The sequence below is a fragment of the Electrophorus electricus genome, chromosome 21, assembly GCF_041902795.1.
Source record: "Electrophorus electricus isolate QZ-2024a chromosome 21, ASM4190279v1, whole genome shotgun sequence".
Taxonomy (NCBI): Eukaryota; Metazoa; Chordata; class Actinopteri; order Gymnotiformes; family Gymnotidae; genus Electrophorus; species Electrophorus electricus.
In genome coordinates this window covers 6,041,690-6,066,094 of record NC_137517.1, presented here as the reverse complement: position 1 = coordinate 6,066,094, position 24,405 = coordinate 6,041,690, and the positions used below count along the sequence as shown (strand labels likewise).

The following is a 24,405-nucleotide window of genomic DNA, read 5'->3' as shown; positions in this document are numbered from 1 at the left end:
ATGCAATTTTGCTGCCCTGCCATGATTTAGAAGAACAGAAGTCATCAACTCAGCACAACCATACAGTCCATACCATCTTGATGAAAGTGAAATGTGTTACATTTTAACGCAACTGGCAGTTTTCAGTGTACTGCTGGTCTCACGACCCTAACCGTTAAAGTTGTGCTCACGCTAACACTCATGTCCATTACTACACACTCAATGGCACACTGGTAGTATGGAGTACGCATGTTTGCACTCATACAAACACACACACACACACACACACACACACACAACAGTTACAGTGATGTCAGACAGACGTACTATAGTTGAACATCCATGGATATCACATACTAATGACTTCCATTACTGATATTCTTCTCTCATTCACTCTGTCCTCCTAATGTTCTTTTTCTAAATTTCTTTTCCGTCTCTCTCTCTCTCTCTCTCTCTCTCCCAGTTCCCTGTCCCCCCAGCAGGATCCAGTCTGAGATGGACTGCCAGGCCGGCACAGCCCTGCTGTCATGGCAACCAGGCGCGGGCGGACTGGCCTACACAGCCATGGCGGTGAGCGCCTCCGGACACAACGTGTCCTGTGGAGGCTTCAGCACCAACTGCGAGCTGTTCCACCTGGCCTGCGGAAACAGGTACAAAGTCTCGGTGCAGACCCAGGGACAAAACTGCAGCAGCTTTGCCTCCATGGACAATTACCTGGATACAGGTGAGGAGACAGCAGTCACTGACCAATAGCTGTCCACAACACACAACGCATCACAACTCTGGTTACATCATATTACATCATATGTCACTACTGTCATAATTCTGTAGCTAAAATGTACGTCATAATATATGGTATTAAGCACATTCTCCTACTGCCATAAAATATATCCTGATATACATACCAATATGACATTCCTGTGATATTTATTTGTAAACAATTATACTGTGTTGATAAAGGGAGCAAAATTAAGAGGAAATAAAGAGTGAATAGAAACTGCCAAGTTTATTGGTTAAGCTTTATAGCAAAACAGACAAACATAAAAATAACAAGGCATAAATCCAAGTCATTAATGATGTAAACAACACTACACAAGTCGTGTCTGATGTGGTTTGGTATAGATGTATAAACCTGTAATATAACACTCCTATTTATAACTAAAACCTAAAACTATAAATTGATAATTCAGGTGTTTTTCTTTCCTGTAAGTGTGGTTTTCTCAGGCATTCTTTAACCCCGCCCCCTCAGGGCCCTGCTCCCCACAGCACTTGAGCGTGCACTACAGCCCGTCCATCGCGCAGTTCCTGTGGGACGACAGTACTGGCGTGCAGAGCTACACAGCTGTGGCAGTGACCCCGCAGGGGCACAGCGAGTCCTGCTCGTCATGGGACACGACCTGTACGCTCTCTGCTTTGACCTGTGGCCAGACCTACAACGTCACAGTCACAGCCAATAGTCACGTCTGTCCAGGCTCCGCCCAGTCTGCCCCTCTCTCGCTAGACACAGGTGAGGTCACAAAGGCAATACTGGTGCTGGATAAAGCAAACAGAACAGCTCAGGACCCAAGATTTCTTATCCCTGGGTGTGTGTGTGTGTGTGTGTGTGTGTGTGTGTGTGTGTGTGTTTTCAGAGCCTTGCCCACCAACCGATGTGCGTGTGCGGATGGTGTGCTGCTCTATGGTGGGGGTGGTGTCGTGGGAGCCCAGCATGAGGGCTCATGGCTACGTGGTCACGTTGGAGGGGAGACAGGGTGACACGCTGTCCTGCCAGACCAACGAGACATTCTGCAATGTGTCGGGCGTGCAGTGCGGGACGGCCTACGTGGCCACTGTGTGGGCCATTGGCTCCACATTCAACAGCTCAAGAAGTGTCAGTGCTTTGCTGACAACAGGTGAGTGGAGCAGCAAAAGGTGCACATGCATGCAAAACACGCACACACGCAAACACACACGCAAATACACCCGAACTCTCACATAAACACACACACTCACCCACTCACACCAAACACACGCAAACACATGCAAATACACCCGAACACTCACATAAACACACACACTCACCCACTCACACCAACCACAGACAAACAGGCATGCAAACGTGTCCACCCACACACACACAAACACTCACACAAACACGTGCAAATACACCCACAAATACACACAAACACGCAAACCCACACACATGCAAACACACCCACACGCAAAGACACCCACACACAAACACACAAAACCACACAAGTGCGCACGCACGCACACACACACACACACACAAACGCACACATGCAAACACACCCACCCACACACCCAAACACATGCAAACACTTAAGGTTAGTGACTCTCACCATGCCTTCCCAATGCAATTATAAACTATTTCAGTTATACAATTATAAACTAATCGTAAAAGTATACATGCTATCTGTACTTTGCCTGACTTATAAGGATTATTTGAAATCATCTGTCACTCCTGCGATGTCTTGGTACCCAGGTCCCTGCCTGCCAGACCCCAGCAGTGTTGCCGTGGCGGTAAACTGTGACAGCAACACCGCCTCGGTCAGATGGGCCTGGAGTAACGGAGCCTCGTCCAGTGAGGTCACAGTTACTAGCAACGACGGTTACCTAGCGACATGTGCCTCCAATCAGACCCAGTGCAACTTCACAAACCTGCTGTGTGGACAGACATACAATGTCAGCATGGTGACCATCAACGGCGCGTGTCAGGTTCCCTGGAGCACTGGGCTTACCTTCCAAACATGTGAGCCTTATAGCGCCATGATCTTTTGATCTAAGTGTTAAAAAGATCTAAGCTTTTCCTAAGTGTCTGCTCACTACTGATTTATTTGACCCCTGCCCCATGACCTATGACACCTAGGGCCCTGTGTGCCCAAGCATATGGAGGTGAACCTGGAGTGTGGCACCAGCACAGCTATGCTGACCTGGGAACAGAGGCTGGAGGTCATGTACTACCAGGCCCAAGCCAGCATGTCGACGGGAGGTGCGAGCAGACTGTGTAACTCCAGCACGGACAGCTGCCAGTTCAGCGGGCTGCAGTGTGGGGCGGACTACACCTTCAGTGTGAGAGCGTTCGGCCACCAGTGCCACAGTGAGCCCAGCTCCACCGTCCATATCAGAACAGGTACACCTCCCCACCTCTCTCTCTCTCTCTCTCTCTCTCTCTCTCTCTCCCAGTTGTTCGGTATTTCTGCTATTTTGTCTCGCAGACTTTGAGCATTTCTGTAATTCCCTCTGATGTCTTTCATCAGTCCCTGGCATGCTGCTCATTTCAGTGTACCAAAGCCCTACTCGCCAGTACTTGAATCCACTTACTCGGCCTAAAGCCACACCTCTGTTCTCCTCGAACCCGCTCCTGTTTTCAGAAACGTGCCAACCACAGCAACTCACCGTGGGCGGGAGCTGTGACAACGAGACGCTCCGCCTTCAATGGAACAACACCAGCGGTGCACTGGGCTACGTCGTGGTTGCCGCCGGCGACCTGGGTTACGTCACCTCTTTCCAGAGCAACGTGTCTACCCTGGAGGTGAAGCTTCCCTGCGGGCAAAGATACATCATCACCGTGGTGGGGCAAGACAATCGGTGTACCAGCCTCCCGAGCACCCCTGCGTACTATACCACTGGTACATCCCACCTCATGAATATTTCATTAAGACAAATAACCGATTGTGTCATTAGACCATATTAGGGTGTCAGCTAACATCTGTGTGCCTTTGTAGCCCCGTGTGTTCCGGGTGGTGTGGAAAGTTTTGTTCAGTGTGAGGACAGCATAGGCGCCGTGGGCTGGGCCAGAACCGAGGGGGCGGAGACTTACATTGTGGTCGCTAGGGGGCTGCTAGGCAACAACCACATGTGCAGCACCAACGGAACGACCTGCATGTTGAAGGACCTGGTGTGTGGCGAGACCTACACCGTTCGCGTCATCGCCAGCGATGTGCGCTGTAGCAGCGCACCTAGCAACAGCACCGTCATCCACATGGGTGAGAGGCACAGACATGCCCCTGTCTGTCTGTCTGTCCGTCTCCGTCTGTCTCTGTTTGTCTGACTGTCTGTTTTTCGGCCTGTTTGTCGCTGCCTGCCAGTCTGCTTCTGTTTGTCTATTTGTCATGTGTGTTTTTCATGTGGGGGTTTTTGTTTGTTTGTTTGTTTGTTTTTTTGCTTTGTATTTGTATTTATTAACCCAAGTAATAAATCCTCCTGGAAAGACATGACAATGTAGAAAAAAAGAAATAAGAACTTAAGACCCTTTAGGGCACAAATTAAAGTGCAGTTGGGAAAAGCTTTCAGCAATACACTAGAACTTGACCTATGATTGGATGCAATGCCCTAAAGGTTGCCTTGGGGGCAGTTAGAGAGGTGTGGGGCTAGACCAAGGCAGAGCAGTCTTGCAACACACACATGTAGTCAGCTGCTCAGGACTATGAGTAGGGCAGGTTTTCAGATCACACATCAAGTTTTTTCATCACCTCCCTCTTTTTGTATGATAATATTGCCCTTCATCAACACTGCTGTGACTGAGTTTGCGGTTGTCCTGCACAGCTCCGTGTGTCCCTCAGAAGGTGGTGTCCAGTATGGACTGTGGCCTGAGGGTGGCCTCACTCACGTGGTCCCCCAGCCTGTCTGCGCAGTCTTACATGGTGACCGCAGTGGCCAGCAGTGGCCACCTGGTGGCGCTGACAACCAACGACACCAGCGCGCAGATCTCAGAGTTGCAGTGTGGACTGCAGTACTCTTTGACAGTAAGGGCAGTGAATCATTGGTGCAAGAGTGCCCTGAGCAACACGTCGTTTCTGCAGACAGGTGACGAGACACAAGCACGCACCACTGGGCGCGTGCTCACACGTACAGCACACGATAACGCACCACTGGACGCGTGCTCACACGTACAGCACACGATAACGCACCACTGGACGCGTGCTCACACGTACAGCACACGATAACGCACCACTGGACGCGTGCTCACACGTACAGCACACGATAACGCACCACTGGACGCGTGCTCACACGTACAGCACACGATAACGCACCACTGGACGCGTGCTCACACGTACAGCACACGATAACGCACCACTGGACGCGTGCTCACACGTACAGCACACGATAACGCACCACTGGACGCGTGCTCACACGTACAGCACACGATAACGCACCACTGGACGCGTGCTCACACGTACAGCACACGATAACGCACCACTGGACGCGTGCTCACACGTACACACACCAAGCCAACTAACCAACACGTACACACAAAAAGCCAACGAGTTTTCAAACGCAAAATTATGCCCTAGAATTACGGCCAGTAGAAGTCTGTGGAAGTTGATTTGCTCCCTCTGCCTGTAATTCTAAAACCAAGCATTAAAAAAGTCCTAAAACCGTTTTATGAACACTGCATGAAACATTTCTTGAGGTTCAACACTGGAGGCTTCTTGGCGGGGTTCGTGACTCTCTCCCTCACGTGCAGATCCGTGCCCGCCCTCCTCGGTCTTCACCTCGGTGAGCTGCTTCTCCAGCATCGCCGTGGTGAGCTGGTCGGGGTCGGACACCGCTGACCACTACACAGCGACGGCGGTGGGGCCGAACGACGAGACGCAGATGTGCATGTCGTCGGGCATGAGCTGCGGCATAGCAACCCTGCAGTGCGGCATGACGTACCTGGTGACGGTCACCGCGTCCAATCACCTGTGCTCTTCTGTAGCCAGCCAGATGACCAACCTCACCACAGGTCATCTTGACAGGGCTGCGGCCCATGGCGCACAGTTACACACACACACGTCATTTAGAAATAGCTTCTGTGGACTGTTAGTCCCTAGCAAGCTAACAGGGTGCACGTGTTCTGGCATGGTAACAAATAAATGCTTGGTATAAGATCGTCTGCCAAATATTGTAATTGAAGGGTGTGTCACATTCACTGGGCTTTAAACATTGTTATTCAGAACTGCTCAAAGCTCTTGGACTTCACAATCTTTAGCGTAACGTGCTCTACCCGGTAACGCGAGGACTAGGGACCTGAAGCATGAGCTGTCCCTCTGCCTCCAGTGCCCTGCATCCCGACGGGCGTCTCCGTGACGAGGAGCTGTGACCGGAACGAGGCGCTGGTGTCGTGGGGCCCCAGCCAGGGGGCGCTCTCTTACCGCGCCCTCGCCCAGAGCCGGAAAAACGACACCTCCTCCTGTGAGAGCGCCGGCAACGTGACCAGCTGTGTCCTGCGGAACCTCTCGTGCAGCACGGTCTACACGGTGAAGGTGGTGTCTGTCGGGGACCAGTGTTCCAGTTTACTCAGCGCTGCATCGGTGTTCAGCACAGGTGTGGGGAGACATGAGAGGAGTTCTAGAATGTTCTCACAGTAATGACTTAGCAAGGCCACACAAAGGCATAACGCCGTCTTAGCAGACGGGTGTAAATAAGGCGCACTGCCACAGCCTTCGTAAAGGTGGTGTGGTTTTATGTGTGTATACACATTTTTTTTCAGGCTGATGTCTTTACCTCTTGCCTCTGTTTGCAATCAGTTCCATGCAAAGTTACGATTGGCTCTGTGTACCTGAACTGCTCCACCGACTCTCTGCTGCTCAACTGGACTGCCACCGCGGCCTCCGTCGTCTACACCGCCGTTGCCAGGGCGACCAGCGGCCAGGTCTCGTCCTGCAGCACCAACTTCACCAGTTGCGAGATCACTCAGCTGGCATGCGGGCAGGCCCACAACGTGTCTGTGGCGGCGTCGGATGGCCAGTGCAGCAGCCTGCAGAGCGCCGCTCTGCAGGTGGCATCAGGTAGTGCGGCAAATTGTGCTCGTATAGTCTGCGTGCATTTCAACCCTTTAAGCCCTTTTTATTTAAGTTTCCTGCCTCTGTCTTTTTCAGCGCCCTGTCACCCTGTGAACGTGCTATCCAACATAAACTGCTCGACTCAGACTGCACATGTGCAGTGGCTTTCCGATGGTGGGGTGGAGTCTTACCAGGTCCACGTTGTTGGTACAAGAGGTCATATGGCAGGGTGCAACACCACACGCACGTCCTGCGACGTGCACAACCTGCTGTGTGGCGATGTATACAATGTCAGCGTGATTGCTACTAGCAACGTGTGTAGTGTGACGAAAAATGCGGCCGCGCAGCTGAGTTCAGGTTGGTCACACACACACTCTGACAGTAGTTTTCATCTCCTTGGTTAGCTGGATTATATGTGTTAGATTAGGGTATAGCACGTGCTAAATTAGGGAAGGAACTTTGCAGGGTGGGAGATCTATAGCACATATAGATTTATAGCACATGACTGGCTATAAAGTTGCCAATATTGATCACAAAAGGTCTTTAAAATACAAAAGGTCTTTAAAGAGTAAGCTTGCAAATATATATATTTTTAAGAAGATATCCCAAAAAAAAAGAAAGACAGGTGTTGAAACCAGTCTGTGTTTGTCCCCGCTGCAGGTCCCTGCTCCCCCGACCATCTGACAACCAGTCTGGACTGCACCTCCGGGGCCGTTACCGTGTCCTGGTGGCCGAGCCCAGGGGCCACCTCCTACACGGCGGTCGCCCACGGACGCGGCGGCTTCCCCACCTCCTGCACCAGCAACGGCACGGCGTGCGTGTTCGCCCATCTGCTGTGCGGACTCGCGTATGACTTCGCCGTGGCCGCCACCGCCAGTAACGCGTGCAGCAGTGGCTATGGACACAGCGTCGCGCTGACCACCAGTAAGACCCGCCTGACAGGAAATGCACAGGAGTGAAACGACCCTAATGTGAACCATGTCGTTAAAAAGCAGACCTAACTTCCAGCCAGCAGTCATAATGACGAGCAGGAACAGTCCTTTGTGATACTTTAGTCGCAAAGACTTTTGGTCCATTTTTTTTAAGATGGTGAATGCTTATTTTGGTTCTGATTCACCAAGCCTTTCATCCAAAACCTATGAACAGATCCTACTGATGGTTTGGTTTTTAAAAGGATTTTCTGTGTCTGGTTGAAATGTGTGGTGCCAACCAGTTCAGCTCTGTTAACCCCTTAGTGAGCCACTGTCAGTGGCAAACAAGTCAAAGTGACCGTAATCCCCGTTTACCTGTGCAACACTGACTAATTCATGTCTGTGATTGGCCAGTTCCGTGCCAGCCCCAGAACGTCAGCGCCCAAATGGATTGTGGGAACAGCACAGGGATGGTGTCATGGGAACCAGGAGAGGGCGTGTCCCTTTACACAGTGAGTGCAGTGGCACCCGACGGGCACCAGACGCACTGCAACAGCGCCAACTCCAGCTGCTCACTGGACAGCATGCGCTGTGGCCAGCGATATGACCTCAACGTCACCGCTCAGGACAGCCAATGTAACAGCACTGCTGCCTATTTCAGCCTGAAGTCAGGTAAGGGACTGCCTTTCCCATAGAGCTGTGCTCCTTCAGAACAGTACAAAATGCATTAAGGGATTGCACCCCTTGCAGCTAGTAGTCGAGTGATATGGGTTTTTCTTTCCTTTTTAAAAAAAAAACTTTTTTTATTGAATTTTCAAACATGGATATGCACACAGACACATATGTGTATACATACATCTTGTGTATACATAAGAACAGAAAAAAAAACAAGACAGCAAGTTAAAAAGAACAATATACATTTTTTCAATACTACAAGAGTGAATGACTCAAGTTGTGTGACTCAATTCTAGGCAGCGTCAGATTTATGTAAAGTAAACGAACGATGTTTATTTAAAATAGTGTCTGTGATTTCCTTGGGTAGAGAGACCGAGAAGGGCTGCCATGTCTTACAGAAACACGTCTCAGTGCACCCAAGACGAGAGCTCGAGCAAGCCATAGGTAGAACTTTAAATATCTCACTGTGCCACTGGATGACAGTGAGAGGCCTAGTTTTTATCCACTGGAACAGGACACATCTTCTAGCCAATAAGAGAAGCTTCCTCAAGAGTTTGTGTTGTGCTTTAGTTAGAGAGATACGATCAAGGAGTTTCAGCAAGAACAAACCCGCTTGCGCTTTGATCTCCTAGTGAATCAAGAGAGTTCCACTTTATTGAGGAAAGAGTATATATGTGTCCCATATCTACTATCTAATCTACAGGATGACGGGGAAAAGTGAGGCATGTTCTAAGGGTCTACGTAGAAAAGAAAGAGACAAGGTTAGTAAAGATTAGATGTTCTCTGCATGAACGAGCCACGAGCTGTTCCCGTGCAAGCCATGAGCCACTCCTGTGCGTAGAGAGAGAGAGAGAGAGAGACGGAGAGAGAGAAAGAGAAAGGGAGGGGTAAAGGAGACAAGAAGAAGGAGTGGATGACTTCGGGCGACCAGCTCGCGGTCAAGCCGCCATAGTCGGACACCTTGCGTTGGGTGCCTGAAGACAGAGAGGCTCCAGTGTCTTAACACAATGCTACCCCAGAATTCCTTTCACAGTGAGCACTGCCAGAAACAGTGAAGGAAAGCTCCCACTGTTTTATGGATGAAGCGTCAAAACCAGAGAAGTGAGTGGATGGTACGCCATTTCTTACTTTGTAATTGTTTGAATGATGGCTGCATGTTCTTTTCAAACAAGCCGTCAGCAACTCTAACTCTCTTATCGTACCAGAATTGAAAGACACCTCCACACATCCCAGGAGGGGATTTCCCAGGACACCTCCACAAATCCCAGGAGGGGAGTTTTGTGTGATGGGGAGAAGGGCCAAGGGACAGTCTCCCCAGCCTACAAACGTGTCCGCATCTCGGCACGCTGTGATCGGATTAGTGTGGACTGGTGGGAGCTCATCTTTAAAGCCACGGAGAAGCAGGGCTTTAGATGTGCCCTAATTAACTTTGTATCCCGAAAGACGTCCAAAGGCATTTATGGTGGACATCGGAGCTGGAATGGAGTGCTGTGGATTATATCATCTGCGCATAATGACATCTTGTGGACAGCTCCACCTAGACATACTCCGCCAATGTCTGCATTACTTCTTATTGCTTCAGCCAAAGGCTCTGTAACTAGTTCAATCAAAAGCAGGGACAGAGGACACCCGTGACGTGTCCCCAGCACACAGCCGTTCACAAGGACCCTAGCCACTGGGGAGCGTTAAAGAACCCTAACCCATTTTATCAACTCAGGACCTAAATGAAATCGTTTCATTTCATTTCAAATAGAAAGTGCAGAGTGTCTTAGTCTGAGTAGAGTGGGCATGCTGTGGCACAGGTGACGGCATACGTATGGCAGGATAGGTTCAATATAAAGCCTGTTTGATCTTGATTAATCACCGCCAGTCTCCTGGCTAATAAGTCAAGCCCAAACAAACTGATCGGGTGACTATCTGGTGGTTCTTTTTCAGTGTAAGTGAAAATATCAGGCAGATTTGAAAGTGTTTCAGGTAAACGGCCCTTTTCAAATACATTTTGGTAAGAGGTGCTATTACAAGTTTGGCCATTTTCTTATAAAAGTCTGCACAGAACCCATCAGGGCCTGGTGTTTTGTCCACTGGCAGAGTGGGCAAGACCTTTTATTCTGTGATAGCGCAGCACAGGATTATTCTGTGTTCTTCAGAAAATGTTGGGATATTTAGACCTTTGAGAAACCTTTTCCTATCCTGGAGAGTATAGATACTCATAGACTTAATTACATCATGACTTTTGTGTTCAGTGCACATTTTAAATTTAAAAAGTGCGTCAACCAAATGTCTATCAAAAGACTAAACTGTTAAAACAGTGCTGTTTATCTCAAAATGGCATTTAATCATATGTGGGGGCCTTTGACATTGCTCAGCATTGTTCCATGTGCCTAGCACAGCCTTCCTGGTCATTATCTTCCTCATCCATCCTTTTCCCTGTCCTCCTCTTCCTCAGTGCCCTGTGCACCCACTGGCATTCAGGCCACCCTGATATGCAACTCCAACTCAGTGGGTGTGAGCTGGCAGAGGTCAGGCGGGGCGCTGGGTTACCAGGCAGCAGGCGTGAGTGCCAGCAAGCTTCATGCGGTGTCCTGCAACTCCAGCCTGCTTCACTGTGACCTGCAGCAGCTGCACTGCGGGACCCACTACACCGTGAGCGTGGCAGCCTGGGACAGTGTCTGCAGCGGGAGCAGCAGTGCTCTGACTCAAGTGCGCACGGGTGAGTGGCTGGGCCGGGTCTGCCCATGGGCTGTAGCACGCATGGGCATGTGCGAGCACGCGCGAGCACGTATGAGCACGCGCGAGCACGCACGAGCACGTATGAGCACGCACGAGCACATATGAGCACGCACGAGCACGCACGAGCACGTATGAGCACGCGCGAGCACATATGAGCACGCACGAGCACGTATGAGCACGCGCGAGCACATATGAGCACGCACAAGCACGCGTGAGCATGTACGAGCACATATGAGCACGCACGAGCACGCGCGAGCACGTATGAGCACGCACGAGCACGCGCGAGCACGCACGAGCACGTATGAGCACGCACGAGCACGTATGAGCACGCACGAGCACATATGAGTCCTGAAGCCTCCTCGTATCTCTCTTTCAGCTCCCTGTCCTCCCCAACAAGTGCATGCCCAGGTGAACTGCTCTGCAAATGTCGTGACCGTCTCGTGGGCAGCCAATCCGGACGCGGAGTCCTTCCACGTGGACTTGACGACCAGTGCCAGCGCCAACCTGTCCTGCGACACCTCGAACACGAGCTGCTCCATCGGCCCCCTACCCTGCGGTGTGTCCTATGCCATCACCGTCAGATCCGTCAGGGCAGGCTGTCCGAGCGACCCCAGCAGAGAGCTGCAAATTTCCTCAGGTAAACAGGACAAGGCGCTGCCTGTACAAGTATGTGCAATTATTTGTATGTATATATATATATATATATATATATATATATATATATATATATATATATATATATATATATATATATATACATACAATATATATATTATATATATATATATATACATACATACATATATATATATATATATATATATATATATATATATATATATATATATATATATATCCTTTTTTATGAAGGATATATGTCCTTCTTTGAAAAAGACAGGGCAGCATCCAGTGATCATCCCTCGTTCAGCATCAGTGTGTGTTCGTGTGTGTGTGTGTGTGTGTGTGTGTGTGTGTGTGTGTGTGTGTGTGTGTGTGTGTGTGTGCGCACGCAGTACCCTGCATACCTGAGGGTGAGAAGGGCAGTCTGGACTGCGTGACCAACTCAGTCTGGGTGTCATGGAAACCGACGGCGGGGGCAGAGTACTACACGGTGCTGGCCGTGGCCGCGGACGGGACAAACTCCACCTGCAGTAGCAACAACCTGTACTGCAACGCGCCCCAGCTGCAGTGTGGAGCAGCCTACACCTTCAGAGTCACTGCACTCAACTCCCAGTGCAGCAGCGCACCGAGCAACTCTTTCCAGATCGAGACAGGTCGACACATGCACACACAATAATGTAACACATGTGGCATTCTGTGAAGGACTGTAGATCTAGTAGAAGTAGATCATGGTGTAGATCTAGTAGAAGTAGATCACGGTGTAGCTCTAATAGAAGTAGGTCAAGATGTAGATCTAGTAGAAGTAGGTCAGGGTGTAGATCTAGTAGAAGTAGATCAGGGTGTAGATCTAGTAGAAGTAGGTCAGGGTGTAGATCTAGTAGAAGTAGATCATGGTGTAGCTCTAGTAGAAGTAGGTCAGGGTGTAGATCTAGTAGAAGTAGGTCAGGGTGTAGATCTAGTAGAAGTAGGTCAGGGTGTAGATCTAGTAGAAGTAGATCATGGTGTAGATCTAGTAGAAGTAGGTCAGGGTGTAGATCTAGTAGAAGTAGGTCAAGGTGACTCATATGGGGCCCTTTGAGCAAATCCAGTCATGTTTAGTGTGTACAAGTATGAACAGCTGGAGGCGAGCTCTCCGGTAATCTGTTAGAGCAGTAGCATTTCTTCCCGGCCTTCTCATGCCTTGTCCCTGCTGGCATGACGCCCGCAGCCCCCTGCGCTCTGACGGGGGTCACCCTGCAGACGGAGTGCAGCAGCAGCTCCATCAGCGTGGGCTGGAGCACGAGAGCCATATCGCCCTTGTACGTGGTCACAGCCTTGGGGCAGGACAACAGCTTCCTGGAGTGTAACAGCACGGACTCTTCCTGTGTGCTGGCGGGCGTACGCTGTGGCATGCACTACACCGTGATGGTCTCCACTACCTCCGACAAGTGCAACAGCTTGCGTAGCCTGCCATACACCATCAACACGGGTACTACACACACACACACACACACACACACACACGTACCTTAACACCAATGCAGGTAACACAAATACACACACACGTGCACACACACACACACACACACACACAACATTAACCATACACCATCAACACAGGTACTACACACACACACACACACACACACAGGTACTACACACACACACACACACACATGTACCTTAACACCAATGCAGGTAACACAGATACACACACATGTGCGCACACACACACACACACACACACCCAACATCAACCATACACCATCAACGCAGGTAATACACACACACACACACACACACGTACCTTAACACCAATGTAGGTAACACAAATACACACACACGTGCACACACACACACACACCCAACATCAACCATACACCATCAACACAGGTACTACACACACACACACACACACACACACCATAACACCACCAACACAGGTAACATAAATACACACACACCATAACACCACCAACACAGGTAACATAAATACACCCACACCATAACACCACCAACACAGGTAACATAAATACACACACACCATAACACCACCAACACAGGTAACATAAATACACACACACACCCGCCATCAACTTGGGTGCTACACACACAAACACACACACAAAAACCATAACACCACAAACACAGATACCCACCATCAGCTTGGGTACTACACACGTGCATGCACCACACACACACACACACACACACACACACACACACCATATACCATCAACACAGGAAACACACGCACACACCTACACCCACACACACCATAAGCAAGAGTAACACACATGCACACAAACACACACCACACACCATCAACATGTGTACTACATGCACACCATACACCATCAACATGGGACACACACACAAAATACACCAAATACACAGGTAACACACACACATCCCCACACCCACCCACACACTGTAGTGCATCAACAAGGGTACTGTATGTACATGCACTCGCACACACATACTGTACATAATCAACAAGTGGGCTTTACACGCACACACAGAGCAGTGAAAATAAAAATCCTAAATCAATATACACAGTTCTTAACACAGCAGATCAGCAGGTCTACATACATGTAGGAACAATATAATGAACACGAGTACAAAATATGTGTGTGTCTAAGCAAGGGGTGTGTCTGTTCTCCTGGGTCCCACAGCCCCCTGTGCTCCTGAGAACGTGACGGTGAAGCCCGTGTGCGAGGTGGCCGGCGTGCTGGTCTCCTGGCCTCCCCCCGCGTTGGCCGAGTCCTACGGCACGACGGCCACAGGAACGGACGGCGACGTACACACCTGCGGCGGGCCCGCCCCCAACTGCTCCCTGAGCCAGCTGCACTGTGGCCGTTCCTACGCGATCAGCATCACAGCCTACGCCGGCAACTGCTCCAGTACCCCCAGCCAGGCTGTCACCTTCCACACGAGTAAAATACTCCTCCGCCATCATACACATAACGCAGAGAAATGCACCGTGACCCATTTGTACACCGTGAGAGTTGTTGGTTAAAAGAATTTGACAATTCTCGGCGTGGGTTAAGCTCAGAATGGAAACGTTGCAGGGTTTAGCACAAAAGCAGTTTAAAAAAAAGTCACTTATTAGAACATGCTGTTCCTTCCTGATCTCAATAAGCCAAGCAAAAAAATAGCTTCGCATGGCATCACCGGAAACGGGAGGCGCGCTAACGCCGGTGCGTCCACCGCTCTGTCTGCAGCTCCGTGCGCACCGCGAGACCTGGCCGTGGTCACCGACTGCACCACCGTCACGGCGACACTCTCCTGGTCAGCCAGCGAGGGCTCCCGCAGCTACATCGCCACCGCGCACGGATCGAATGGGGACGCGCTGCAGTGCAGCGTGCTGGGGACAGCAGGCACGTCCTGTGGCCTGGCGGGATTGCAGTGCGGCGAGACCTACAATTTCAGCGTGCAGGCCTCGGACGGGACGTGCACCAGCGCCGCGGGACCGCCGGTGCAGAAGGGGGCAGGTAGCGTCACCTGGCAACCCTGGCCTAGTTCAGGAGCACAAGTATTGTGCCCCATGGTGATGACATCGTTAGCCTTGCTCAACGGTGCTCAGTCGATTTTGCTCTTTGTTGTTGCTGTCTGATACAAAATGTAAATTGTGGCAAGACACGTCATCGTTGCGTTCCTTATGTTCAACTCTCATGTTGAAAATTTTGTGTGATGGAAACCCTCCCTCCTTTTACATCTGCCCTCTGCAGTCCCATGTCCCCCAGCCTTGGTAGCGGTCGTGGTTCACAATGACGTGGACTACTCTCTGGTCCGCGTGTCGTGGAGCCATGTGACCTGCCCGGCTGTCGAGTACCTGGTAGAACTGACCGGCTCCCCCCAGAGTGACCCCCTCTCTTTCATGAACGTCTCGTCCTACTGGACGAACAGGACGTACTTCGAGTTCCCTGCGCCCAGCGACTTGGCCTACGCGGTGACGGTGAGAGCCGGAAACCAGGCAGGCAGCAGCGTGCAGTCGGCCGCCGTTACTGGACTTGCAGGTACATCCCCCTCCGCTGTGTGGTGCTGAAGGGCTGACTTAGCATTCGCTGTTGTTCTGGAGGGAAACCTACGGTGCCGCGTTGAAGCGCTGCTGTTGGTCAAACTGGGAACCTCGATCTTCCAGTGAGAAGGGGTAGAGGTGAACGCCTGGCACTAAGCCCAGGGGTCTGAGCTGGAAGCTTCCACATTGGTCTGGCCAACAGGTCCAATTTATCATTAGATTCAATATTTTGGATTAAGTCAGTATCATAGTATAGAGGATATGGGCATGAAGTATGTGTGAGTGAGAATGTACAGAGAGATGGGAGATGTTGCCAGTGGACTGGGGTGCTAACAGGATTTAATGCTCCTTTGAAGAGCATCTATGTTATCGCTCGTGTATCCATATCTTCTATATTATAGCACCTCTAGCCATATCTTCAGCATTACAGCAGCCTGTTCATATCTGTATTACAACACCCCTACATATCTTCTATATTACAACACTTCTACCCATATCTTCTGTTCATTTGTGAGAAAGTTTTGAACTTCACCAAAATTACACTGTATGGACCTGAGGTTCAATCGTAGTAATGTATAAAGAACATGGCATGACAAATGTTGTATTTCAAGTCAAAACATATGCGTTATCACTCTAAACTCGTGAGGTCAGTCATGACCTCCAGCATCTCCTGTAGCACTGTTCTGCTTCACGCACGCCACATGTTCACTCTGCATGAACAGTGCGTCTTGAAAACCAAACAGTACACCAGTCACATTCTTGTAACATGTGGGGAATGAAATGGCTTTTAATGTAAAATAACTGTCTCTTTCCTCTTCCCAGTCCCCTGCATCTCACAGAAATGTCGTGATTTTCTGTTTCACACTGTTTTTGGAAGCAGTATACTTGTCTGATGTGAGGCTTGTTTTCCAGGTCCAAAGACTGGTCGTCGTAGGAGAGAGATTCAACAGGAAGAGATATGGGCTGTGCTGTACGGAGGAAAGGGTGGATGTGAGAATGTGTTTTATAACGTTGATCATAAATACAAATCACATTTAAAGGTGCACCAGTCAACATTCCAGAAACACTACATATAGCGGGTAGGTACGTGAACACAACAACAGTGGAACTTCGCAAGAAATGATTTTTCCAATTTTGGAAAAGTACTTCCGAAGTTAACTGTTTTATGATGTTTCTTCTTGTAATTTTTTTGGCAACGCAGTATGGCCTATAGTACAAACGCCATACTGGGTTCTACAATGTTCTACAAAAGACAGAGATGGTGTATTGAGGAGTCTCTCATAAAGTACCTAACAGGAGGTCAATGGAAACACAAAACAGGATTCTGTCTGGAAAGCTTTACAACACATTTTCACGGAAACCTAATACACACCATTGCTAAAATAATTTTTTGTTATGTGCTATTTATTTTATAGTTTATTTGAATTAATAAGAAAAGTTGGAAAATTGACTCATGCACCTTTAAGTAACTATGTAATACATTCCACACTTCTTTGTAATACATAATAATGCAATAATACAATTGTGTTTATAAATGCACTGATGATTCACCAACACACCTATAGGACTGAATACCTGCTAAAGATGGAATTTTACTGTGTTTTTCATGAGTCATAAAACAAAAATAACTGTAACTTGCATCTTTCTGTTGATGAACTTCCACTGAATGTATTTTAGGTCTTCATTGAAGGAAAAAACACCAGAGATGAAGAATTTCCATTTGTCCACACTTTTTGTTACTTGTTTTGAACTCAACCCTTCAAAAAAGAAATGAATTGGTTAATCATTTAAAATAAAGGAAACTCTTTAGCGCCATCTAGTGGACGATTCTTGTTGAAACAACTGCTGCAGAAGCGTTACTAAAAGACTGAACGAAAGGGGGGGGGGGGGGGTATGTAAAATTGTCCAACAATATTTAAAATGTCTCTCCCTGATTCTGCTGTTTCAGACATCCTGCCAGTGCCTGAAATTAAAGTTTTGCATGTGAATGGGAATTCACTGCATGTGGAGTGGACTCCAGTCACAGAGGCGAGCCACTACGTCCTGATCGTGAAGGAAGACAGGGGTTCTCTCTTGCAAGTACTGACCGTCTCTGAGAACAGCTCCGAGGTCAATGACCTCCAGTCTGCCACAGGCTACTGTGTCATGCTATCTGCTAGGAACTCCATTACCCATAGCAGCTTCTCCTTACCTGCGTGTGTCACCTCTGCGGCTAATGAATAAAGGGTTTGCCGGAGTGTAGCAAAAACAAAGGTCTTAACTGCGTGCTCTTAAGTAGAGATCTCTCTTCATCTTCTTAAATAAGATCTCAAAAATGACTAGGTGGAAAAAGGACGGTGGCCGCCCCCTCACATGTATGTATGCTACACCCTGGCCAGTCTGTTAAAGTATCTCCAGTAGTGAGAATATGAGAATATCACAAAGTTTTTCGTTTGTTTGCTTAAATCAGCAAACTATGACTACCACAGTTCCTCTAGGTCGTATAGTCCTTGGTTTTCGCTACAAATGGCAAAATATTGAATTGTCATATTAATCTTTAATGAGGACACAAAAAAAGATGCTTGCTGGGTTTTGGGGGGGGGGGGTTGTTTTGCTTTTTGGCTTTGCTTTTTCTTCATAAGACAAGTTTGAATCAGGGACTGCAGAAACTAGTTTATGAACAAACAGCTGGTCTTGTCTGAAAGCCACTGTGGTTGCAGTACCAAAAACTAGCCTGTAAACTTTAGCAATTTTCTTTAAAGAACCAAGAATTAGGCACCAAAATTGAACTGTTAGAATTTTTTATAATGAAAAGAGCAATGTTTGATCAGACATGTTGATTTAAATTCTTCTGCAGAATGCGTAGGTTAAAGTCACTGTTAGATCTAAAGTTCATTTGAGTTTCTTTAATACCAAATGAATGAATTCATCAGAAATGGTTAAATGGGAATAAACAGTCATTTTCTGTAATGGCAAAATTCACTGTTTTAATCAAGAATGTATGTAGACTACAAAGATAGACCAAATAAAATGCTATATATTTTAAAATTATGTATTATATTATCTGATGTATTATATGATTTGCCTCATTTTGTGATTGAAAACATTACCATAGTCCTTTTATTTTTTTTTTTTTTTTTTTATTTTTTTTTTTTTTTAGAAAATCCCAGAAATGTAGGAATAAAAACGTGAATGTGTTAGAGGAGTTCTCTCTACATAAAGAGCCGGTCAGTGTTGTTTCGTAATCTTTTTAAAACCTCGCCCTTTGTCTAATCCAACATTTACACTGATTGCTGATTTTTAAAAAAACAAAACCAAACTCTGTTTTACGGTCAACTTGCCTATTCATAAAGACCTTATTTAAATCCAAAAGAAACATTGATATTGGGCTGGCGGTGTCGATGACAGGGGAGGGGAGTATACGCTGTTGTCTGTGGCTTTGAACAGACTGGGGAGCTGAAAACCTTTTTTTAAGTATGAAAAGAGGAGTAGTGGATGCCCCGAAATTCTCACTGCAGAGGTCACTGGACGGCCCACGTTTCTAGCGTTTTTAACCCGTTGCGTCAGACGCCCGGAGCATCTACGAGCTGACGCAGAACGTCGCTGCGTGATGACGACATCCGCTGGCGTCTCAGCCGGAGGGAGGCGGCGGACGGAGACTGAACCTCTGGGAAGAAGACCGTGAGCTTCGGGGCGAGCAATGATGGTGTGGGGACGAAGCCAGCCGTTCACAAAGTGTTGTTGCTGGTAGACACAGTCTGGGTGACGAGTGGGACGTTCAGGGGTCGCTGACACATCTCGGTAAGTGGGCGACTGGGGAGTTTCTCTCAGGACTGTGGCCAGAAAGTTTAGCTGGCTAGCTAACTAGCTAACTTAACTTGCTAGCTAGCCAGTTGTTTACAATGATCGACCCTGTTATTCTGTTTTTGAAAACATAAAGCCGCTTATTTTTGCTCTATCGCTCATTAACGGCCACACATTACAACTTTTTACCACAGGCATTGTTCCTAACTAACAGGTTTTAAGTTCATTGTTGTTTAGTTGAGATTGGTTGCTCTGTGAAATCGCTAGCACGACTGTTTTAAACGTAATGTCACTTAACTTAGAGGACCAAACCTCATCTAGACCACCAGTAAGTTGGTCATTTCATTGTGCTCATTTTGTGGTTCAGTTCTCTAGGAGCTGCAGATGGCTAACGTCTTAAAACAAACCAAAAACCCGTGGATCAGCTAGTTAGCTGGTTTAACTATCCATCCATGAACAGATTTATTTTAGACTGAAAGTTTGCACACATCTCAGTTAGAACATAGCTTGGCGACTGCTCTGACGGTTTTCAGTGTTTTGACGCATAAAAAGGTCCATAGAAATGAGTAATGCGCCCACGGCACACTGTAGCCGAATAAGTACGGCAAATTGTAATTATTCTGCGGTCCAATTAAATTGGATATATGTAATGCGGAAAACATAGCATGTAGCAGGCACTTAACTTTATTCACATGATTAAATATGGAGACTTTTATGCTACATGCTATGTTTAGGTAGTCAGTGAATGAGTTCATGACTTGTACTGTGTACACCGTGACCTCTTGTGAAAATATAATCACTGCTCCTGTAAGCGGCGGTGGAATGAATATTTATATGTGGACTACTGCTGAGTAGCATAATTTCTAAATATCTTAGACAGACACAACTTAAACAGCATATTATGGTTATTGTTTTATTTGAATATCTCTGCTGAAAATGAGGTAGCTCATTTATTATGGTAAGAGTTGGACAGCCTCATGTTAATTAGGTTAAGTGATTTAGTAGACATCCAAATTGGTTGCAGTCCAAATCATGCTTAGATCTCTTACAGTGATAACAGTGGGCAAGAAAATTGTAATTTTACTTTAAAGTAATCAACTTTAAAGTACTTTTTATGCTGAAGCAAACCTCTTTTTGGAATTATTTTATCAGGCATGGTTTTTAAGTGGCAGAGCAATTATATTTTCAATAAGTACATATCACTTATTCATAAATAAAGCAGTTATTACACTTAAAATATTTACAAAGCTATGAAACACATTTGTTGAATAGGAAAAAAAGCTTAATCAGTAAGAATAAGTGAAAGTTTATCTGTTATTATTTTTCAGTTGTTGTCACCCCAAGACTTGTGCTCCAGCGGTTATCCCTGCTCCGGCCATCTTGGAAATGGAGGGGTCCCATATTCACTGTGTTTCGTGCGTGAACCGGCGTTGCATGGTCAAGCCAGAGCCAGGCACTTCCTGTGACCTCATCACATGCCCGCTGGTCTGCGGTGCCATCTTCCATGGCTGTAAGGCGGACGAACATCGCCTGCTGTGCCCACTAGAGAGGGTGCCCTGCCTCAACCATGGCATCGGCTGCCCTTTCGTGCTGGCTCGCAGCAAGATGGTGGAGCACCTGGAAGTGTGCCCTGCCGGTGTAGTGTGCTGCACCATGGAGTGGAACAGGTGGCCGGTGCATGATGAGGATTACCGCTCCTACGAGAGGCTGAGCCGGGACGCCGACGAGGAGGAGCAGTTGGACATGGCCCTTGCCCTACAGGACCAGCGAACCATGCTGGCCTCGCTCAAACTTGTCTCTCTGGCACCCACTAGTGGACCCGAGAGGAAGTTGCAAGCTCCGGAGCAAAGCAGGAAGCCCGGTGGGGTCGTGGATTCTGCGGCTCCTGCCGAGCCGGCTGAGTACCCCGCGGACAGGGCGCCAGCGGCATGCTGCTCAAAGGAGGAAACGGGCAAAGGGATGAACGGATTGGTTGAGGAGCATTGTGGTGAACTTTACCAGACCACAGCAGAGGCAAACAAAAGCCTGACTGCAGCTCTCGACATCCTCATCCAGCTCAACGCCTCAGACGCGCAACGCACAGCTACTGATGCGTTGCCAGCACAGACTGGAGTGAATGGTGAGCTACATAAAGATTTGGCTACGAGAGAAGCTACCGACTCTAACTGCGCTAAAATAGCCAATGGAGTCGATGGTTTAAATGAAGAGTTACAGCCCCAGCGACAGCAAACCTTGATGGAACTGGGAAGGAACTTGGCCACTGCCCTTGAAGCACTGGGTGATGCTGTCAAAGGGCCCCAGCCAATCAGCAGCCCTGCAATTAACAACACAAACGGTGGCCTCCACCAGTCAGATGATGTAGAATCCGCAGACGTTGAAATGGTAGACGCTCCTTCCGAAGTGGAGGCTGAGCTTGGGGCAGTTGGACAAGTCAGTGATGAAGGTATGGACATGTTTTGCGACTATACTGGTGAAGAACTTTCTCAGGAGTCCTCGGGTCAACTTTTAAGGTTGTGCAGCAGTTGTCACAATGCTGCAGCACCCAGAGCAGAGTCACAGGAGGGTGCTAGAGAGCTGGCGGTGGCAGGTAGCCAGGGTCCAGAGCCCAATGGCTCTTTGGAGTTTGGTGGACCATTAATTCCCCATAGACCACAGGTCAGACATGTCTTAGCTCCTGTAGTAATGCAGGAGGCATCAGGGGCTCAAGCTCCGCTGCTACAGGCACCTGTCCACGCTCAGGCGCTGGTTGTCCCAGGGGACGGGGTGCTGCCATCCGCGGCATTGAACTTCGATGACAGGGCCTTTGAGAGGAAACTCCAGAATCTTCAGATGCTGCGTAGCTTGATGCCCCTCGCACTTAACAGACGAAAGGTGTGCTTCTCAGATGCGCAGGCTGCCCCGCACAGATCCCCTCGCTGCAAGATGGAGGACAAAGCCGTGGACACGTCGGACCTGGAGCAGGAGCCGAGGGACGACCCGATGGGCCTCGGCGAGATCGACTTCACGGCCGCCGCGCTGCTCTTCTGCCTGGAGGAGTCGCCACGCGCCCGCCGGATATCAGACACCGTCTACGCCTTTGGAGGCTCGCGGGTGGATTTCGGCACGCAGACCTTCAGCTTCCCTGCCGCCATCCTGGCGACCAGCACGATGGTCGGGGAGGTGGCGTCCGCCTCAGCGTGCGACCGCGCTGCGCCACGCCTCTCGCAGCCCAGCCCCTTCTGCACCCTGAGGCTGGACCTGACGCTGGAGCAGCTGGTGCCCCGGCCCAGCTGGGCGCCGCGCGAGGGCTCCATGTTCACCTTCGAATGCGGCCAGCTCTTCCGGCGGGAGGAGTTCCTCTCGCACTTCCGCAACGTGCACGGCGACATCCACTCGGGCCTGAATGGGTGGATGGAGCACCGCTGTCCACTGGCCTACTATGGCTGCACGTACTCACAGCGGCGGTTCTGCCCTTCTGCGAGGGGCGCCAAGGTCGTTCACGACCGCCGCCTCAGGTCGTTCGGGGTGCAGGCCGTCGCGGTGGCGCCCACGGAACCCGGGTGTGATCGGCTGAGTGGGCTGCCCTTCGAGATCCTGCAGCACGTGGCGCGGTTCCTGGACGGCTTCAGCCTGTGTCAGCTGTCCATGGTGTCCCGCACCATGAGGGACGTGTGCGCCAGCCTCCTGCAGACGCGTGGCATGGTAGTGGTACAGTGGGAGAAGAAGCTGTACCCAGATGGGCGCCGGAGCTGGCAAATAAAAGACAAGGTAGACAGGAGCTTGCTCATGCCCACTCATAGGCCACTGTATTATTACAGAGTGCAGATGCTTTGCAAACTGCAAAAGATAAATTATTTCTGGGGGGGGAGGTTTGTTTTTTTTGTTTTTTTGCTAGCTTTCTCGTTAACACTAGCTAAGCCAGGACACCTGAACCAAGAACAATGAATCCTGGCTCAGGTGTGCTTGGAGCTACACTGAATGGAAAATGGCTCGCCTGGGGTCCCAGATGACCAGTTTGGGAAATGCAGAGCGAAGCCGCACAGGAACGTACGCATGTTGCCTGCGTAGCCCAGCTCTGCTTACTTGGCGGCTAGACGCTACCAGCCCCGCTGCTGTTTATCCGGACGGGCCGTTTACTGGCAGACTGATGAACAGGCTTCCTCAAGCTTTGTTGTTGCCTTTTCTGCAGGTGTGGCGGTTCAGCACGGCCTTCGCTCCGGTCGCCAGGTGGGAGTTCACGGACATTTGCAGCATGGCGGACCACCTCAAACGCTGCCCGTACAACGAGGTCCATCGGCAGGTGGAGGCAGTGCCACTGCCGTGCATGTGCACGACGAGGGAGCTCACGCGCGACGGGCGCTCGCTCCGCTCTGTCCTCAAACCAGTATTATGAAAACACTTTTAACACCAGAGCAAAAACACTACCTTACCTAACCTCTTTAATCAATACTATCCATCACTGTGTACATAAGACGAAATATTTTTGCTTTAACGTTAAGATTTTTTTTTTTTTGTGTATATATATATATATATATATATATATATATATATATATATATATATATATATATATATATATATATATATATATATATATATATATATATACACACACACACACACACACACACACACACACACACACACACACACAATATATATATAAATGAAAGAATATGATGGTTTCAAGTTGTGTGTTAAAGGTTTTAAGGACAAATGCACTGAAAAAGAAAATTTTTGGTGTTCGGTCTGTTGTTTATTAAAGCGTGTGGTCATGTCGAGAGCTGTTCAGCAGAAGGGCTAACACTAAAGTGTGCAAAACCAGGGGACAAACCCCCCCCAAAACTTGAACCCCGTGGAATTAAACGAGGAGCCTTAAGCAGTGCACTTGATTTATTTAAGCAGACGCGGTAGGGAGGTCTTCCAGTGCTGATTCCAGTCAAGTGCAGGGTTGTAT

At 48.8% G+C, this 24,405-nt stretch overlaps 3 protein-coding genes across 3 annotated transcripts; all 3 read left to right on the top strand.

The window, feature by feature from the left end:
• The first annotated feature begins 474 nt into the window (after positions 1 to 474).
• On the top strand, positions 475 to 4,928 carry LOC145652991 (fibronectin type III domain-containing protein 7-like). The gene is made up of 8 exons (XM_081704866.1): positions 475 to 703; positions 1,229 to 1,486; positions 1,611 to 1,871; positions 2,465 to 2,731; positions 2,849 to 3,112; positions 3,354 to 3,611; positions 3,708 to 3,968; positions 4,528 to 4,928. Exons 1-8 carry the CDS (start codon positions 475 to 477, stop codon positions 4,926 to 4,928), a joined length of 2,199 nt encoding a protein of 732 aa, XP_081560992.1.
• Positions 4,929 to 6,303: 1,375 nt separating this feature from the next.
• On the top strand, positions 6,304 to 18,703 carry fndc7b (fibronectin type III domain containing 7b). The gene is made up of 14 exons (XM_081704865.1): positions 6,304 to 6,331; positions 6,495 to 6,755; positions 6,846 to 7,106; positions 7,410 to 7,673; positions 8,075 to 8,332; positions 10,782 to 11,045; positions 11,442 to 11,702; positions 12,079 to 12,339; positions 12,894 to 13,154; positions 14,341 to 14,601; positions 14,890 to 15,159; positions 15,397 to 15,684; positions 16,599 to 16,676; positions 17,635 to 18,703. The coding sequence occupies exons 1-14, from the start codon at positions 6,304 to 6,306 to the stop codon at positions 17,907 to 17,909; spliced, it is 3,291 nt and encodes a 1,096-aa protein (XP_081560991.1). The 3' UTR covers positions 17,910 to 18,703.
• A 580-nt stretch (positions 18,704 to 19,283) lies between these two features.
• On the top strand, positions 19,284 to 23,994 carry fbxo30b (F-box protein 30b). Its single transcript, XM_026998682.3, has 3 exons — positions 19,284 to 19,466; positions 20,798 to 23,216; positions 23,638 to 23,994. Exons 2-3 carry the CDS (start codon positions 20,856 to 20,858, stop codon positions 23,839 to 23,841), a joined length of 2,565 nt encoding a protein of 854 aa, XP_026854483.2. The 5' UTR covers positions 19,284 to 19,466; positions 20,798 to 20,855; the 3' UTR covers positions 23,842 to 23,994.
• The last annotated feature ends 411 nt before the right edge of the window (positions 23,995 to 24,405 follow it).

What these genes read in the sequence shown, in the direction of transcription:
- LOC145652991 (XM_081704866.1), top strand. Translation starts at nt 475, where the DNA reads ATGGACTGCCAGGCCGGCACAGCCCTGCTGTCATGGCAACCAGGCGCG. An exon ending in CCCTCTCTCGCTAGACACAG is followed by an intron (nt 1,487 to 1,610) that starts GTGAGGTCACAA and finishes GTGTGTTTTCAG; the next exon opens with AGCCTTGCCCACCAACCGAT. An exon ending in CAGCACCGTCATCCACATGG is followed by an intron (nt 3,969 to 4,527) that starts GTGAGAGGCACA and finishes TGTCCTGCACAG; the next exon opens with CTCCGTGTGTCCCTCAGAAG.
- fndc7b (XM_081704865.1), top strand. Translation starts at nt 6,304, where the DNA reads ATGAGAGGAGTTCTAGAATGTTCTCACA. An exon ending in CGCTCTGCAGGTGGCATCAG is followed by an intron (nt 6,756 to 6,845) that starts GTAGTGCGGCAA and finishes TGTCTTTTTCAG; the next exon opens with CGCCCTGTCACCCTGTGAAC. An exon ending in GCCATACACCATCAACACGG is followed by an intron (nt 13,155 to 14,340) that starts GTACTACACACA and finishes TGGGTCCCACAG; the next exon opens with CCCCCTGTGCTCCTGAGAAC.
- fbxo30b (XM_026998682.3), top strand. Translation starts at nt 20,856, where the DNA reads ATGGAGGGGTCCCATATTCACTGTGTTTCGTGCGTGAACCGGCGTTGC. An exon ending in GCTGGCAAATAAAAGACAAG is followed by an intron (nt 23,217 to 23,637) that starts GTAGACAGGAGC and finishes CCTTTTCTGCAG; the next exon opens with GTGTGGCGGTTCAGCACGGC.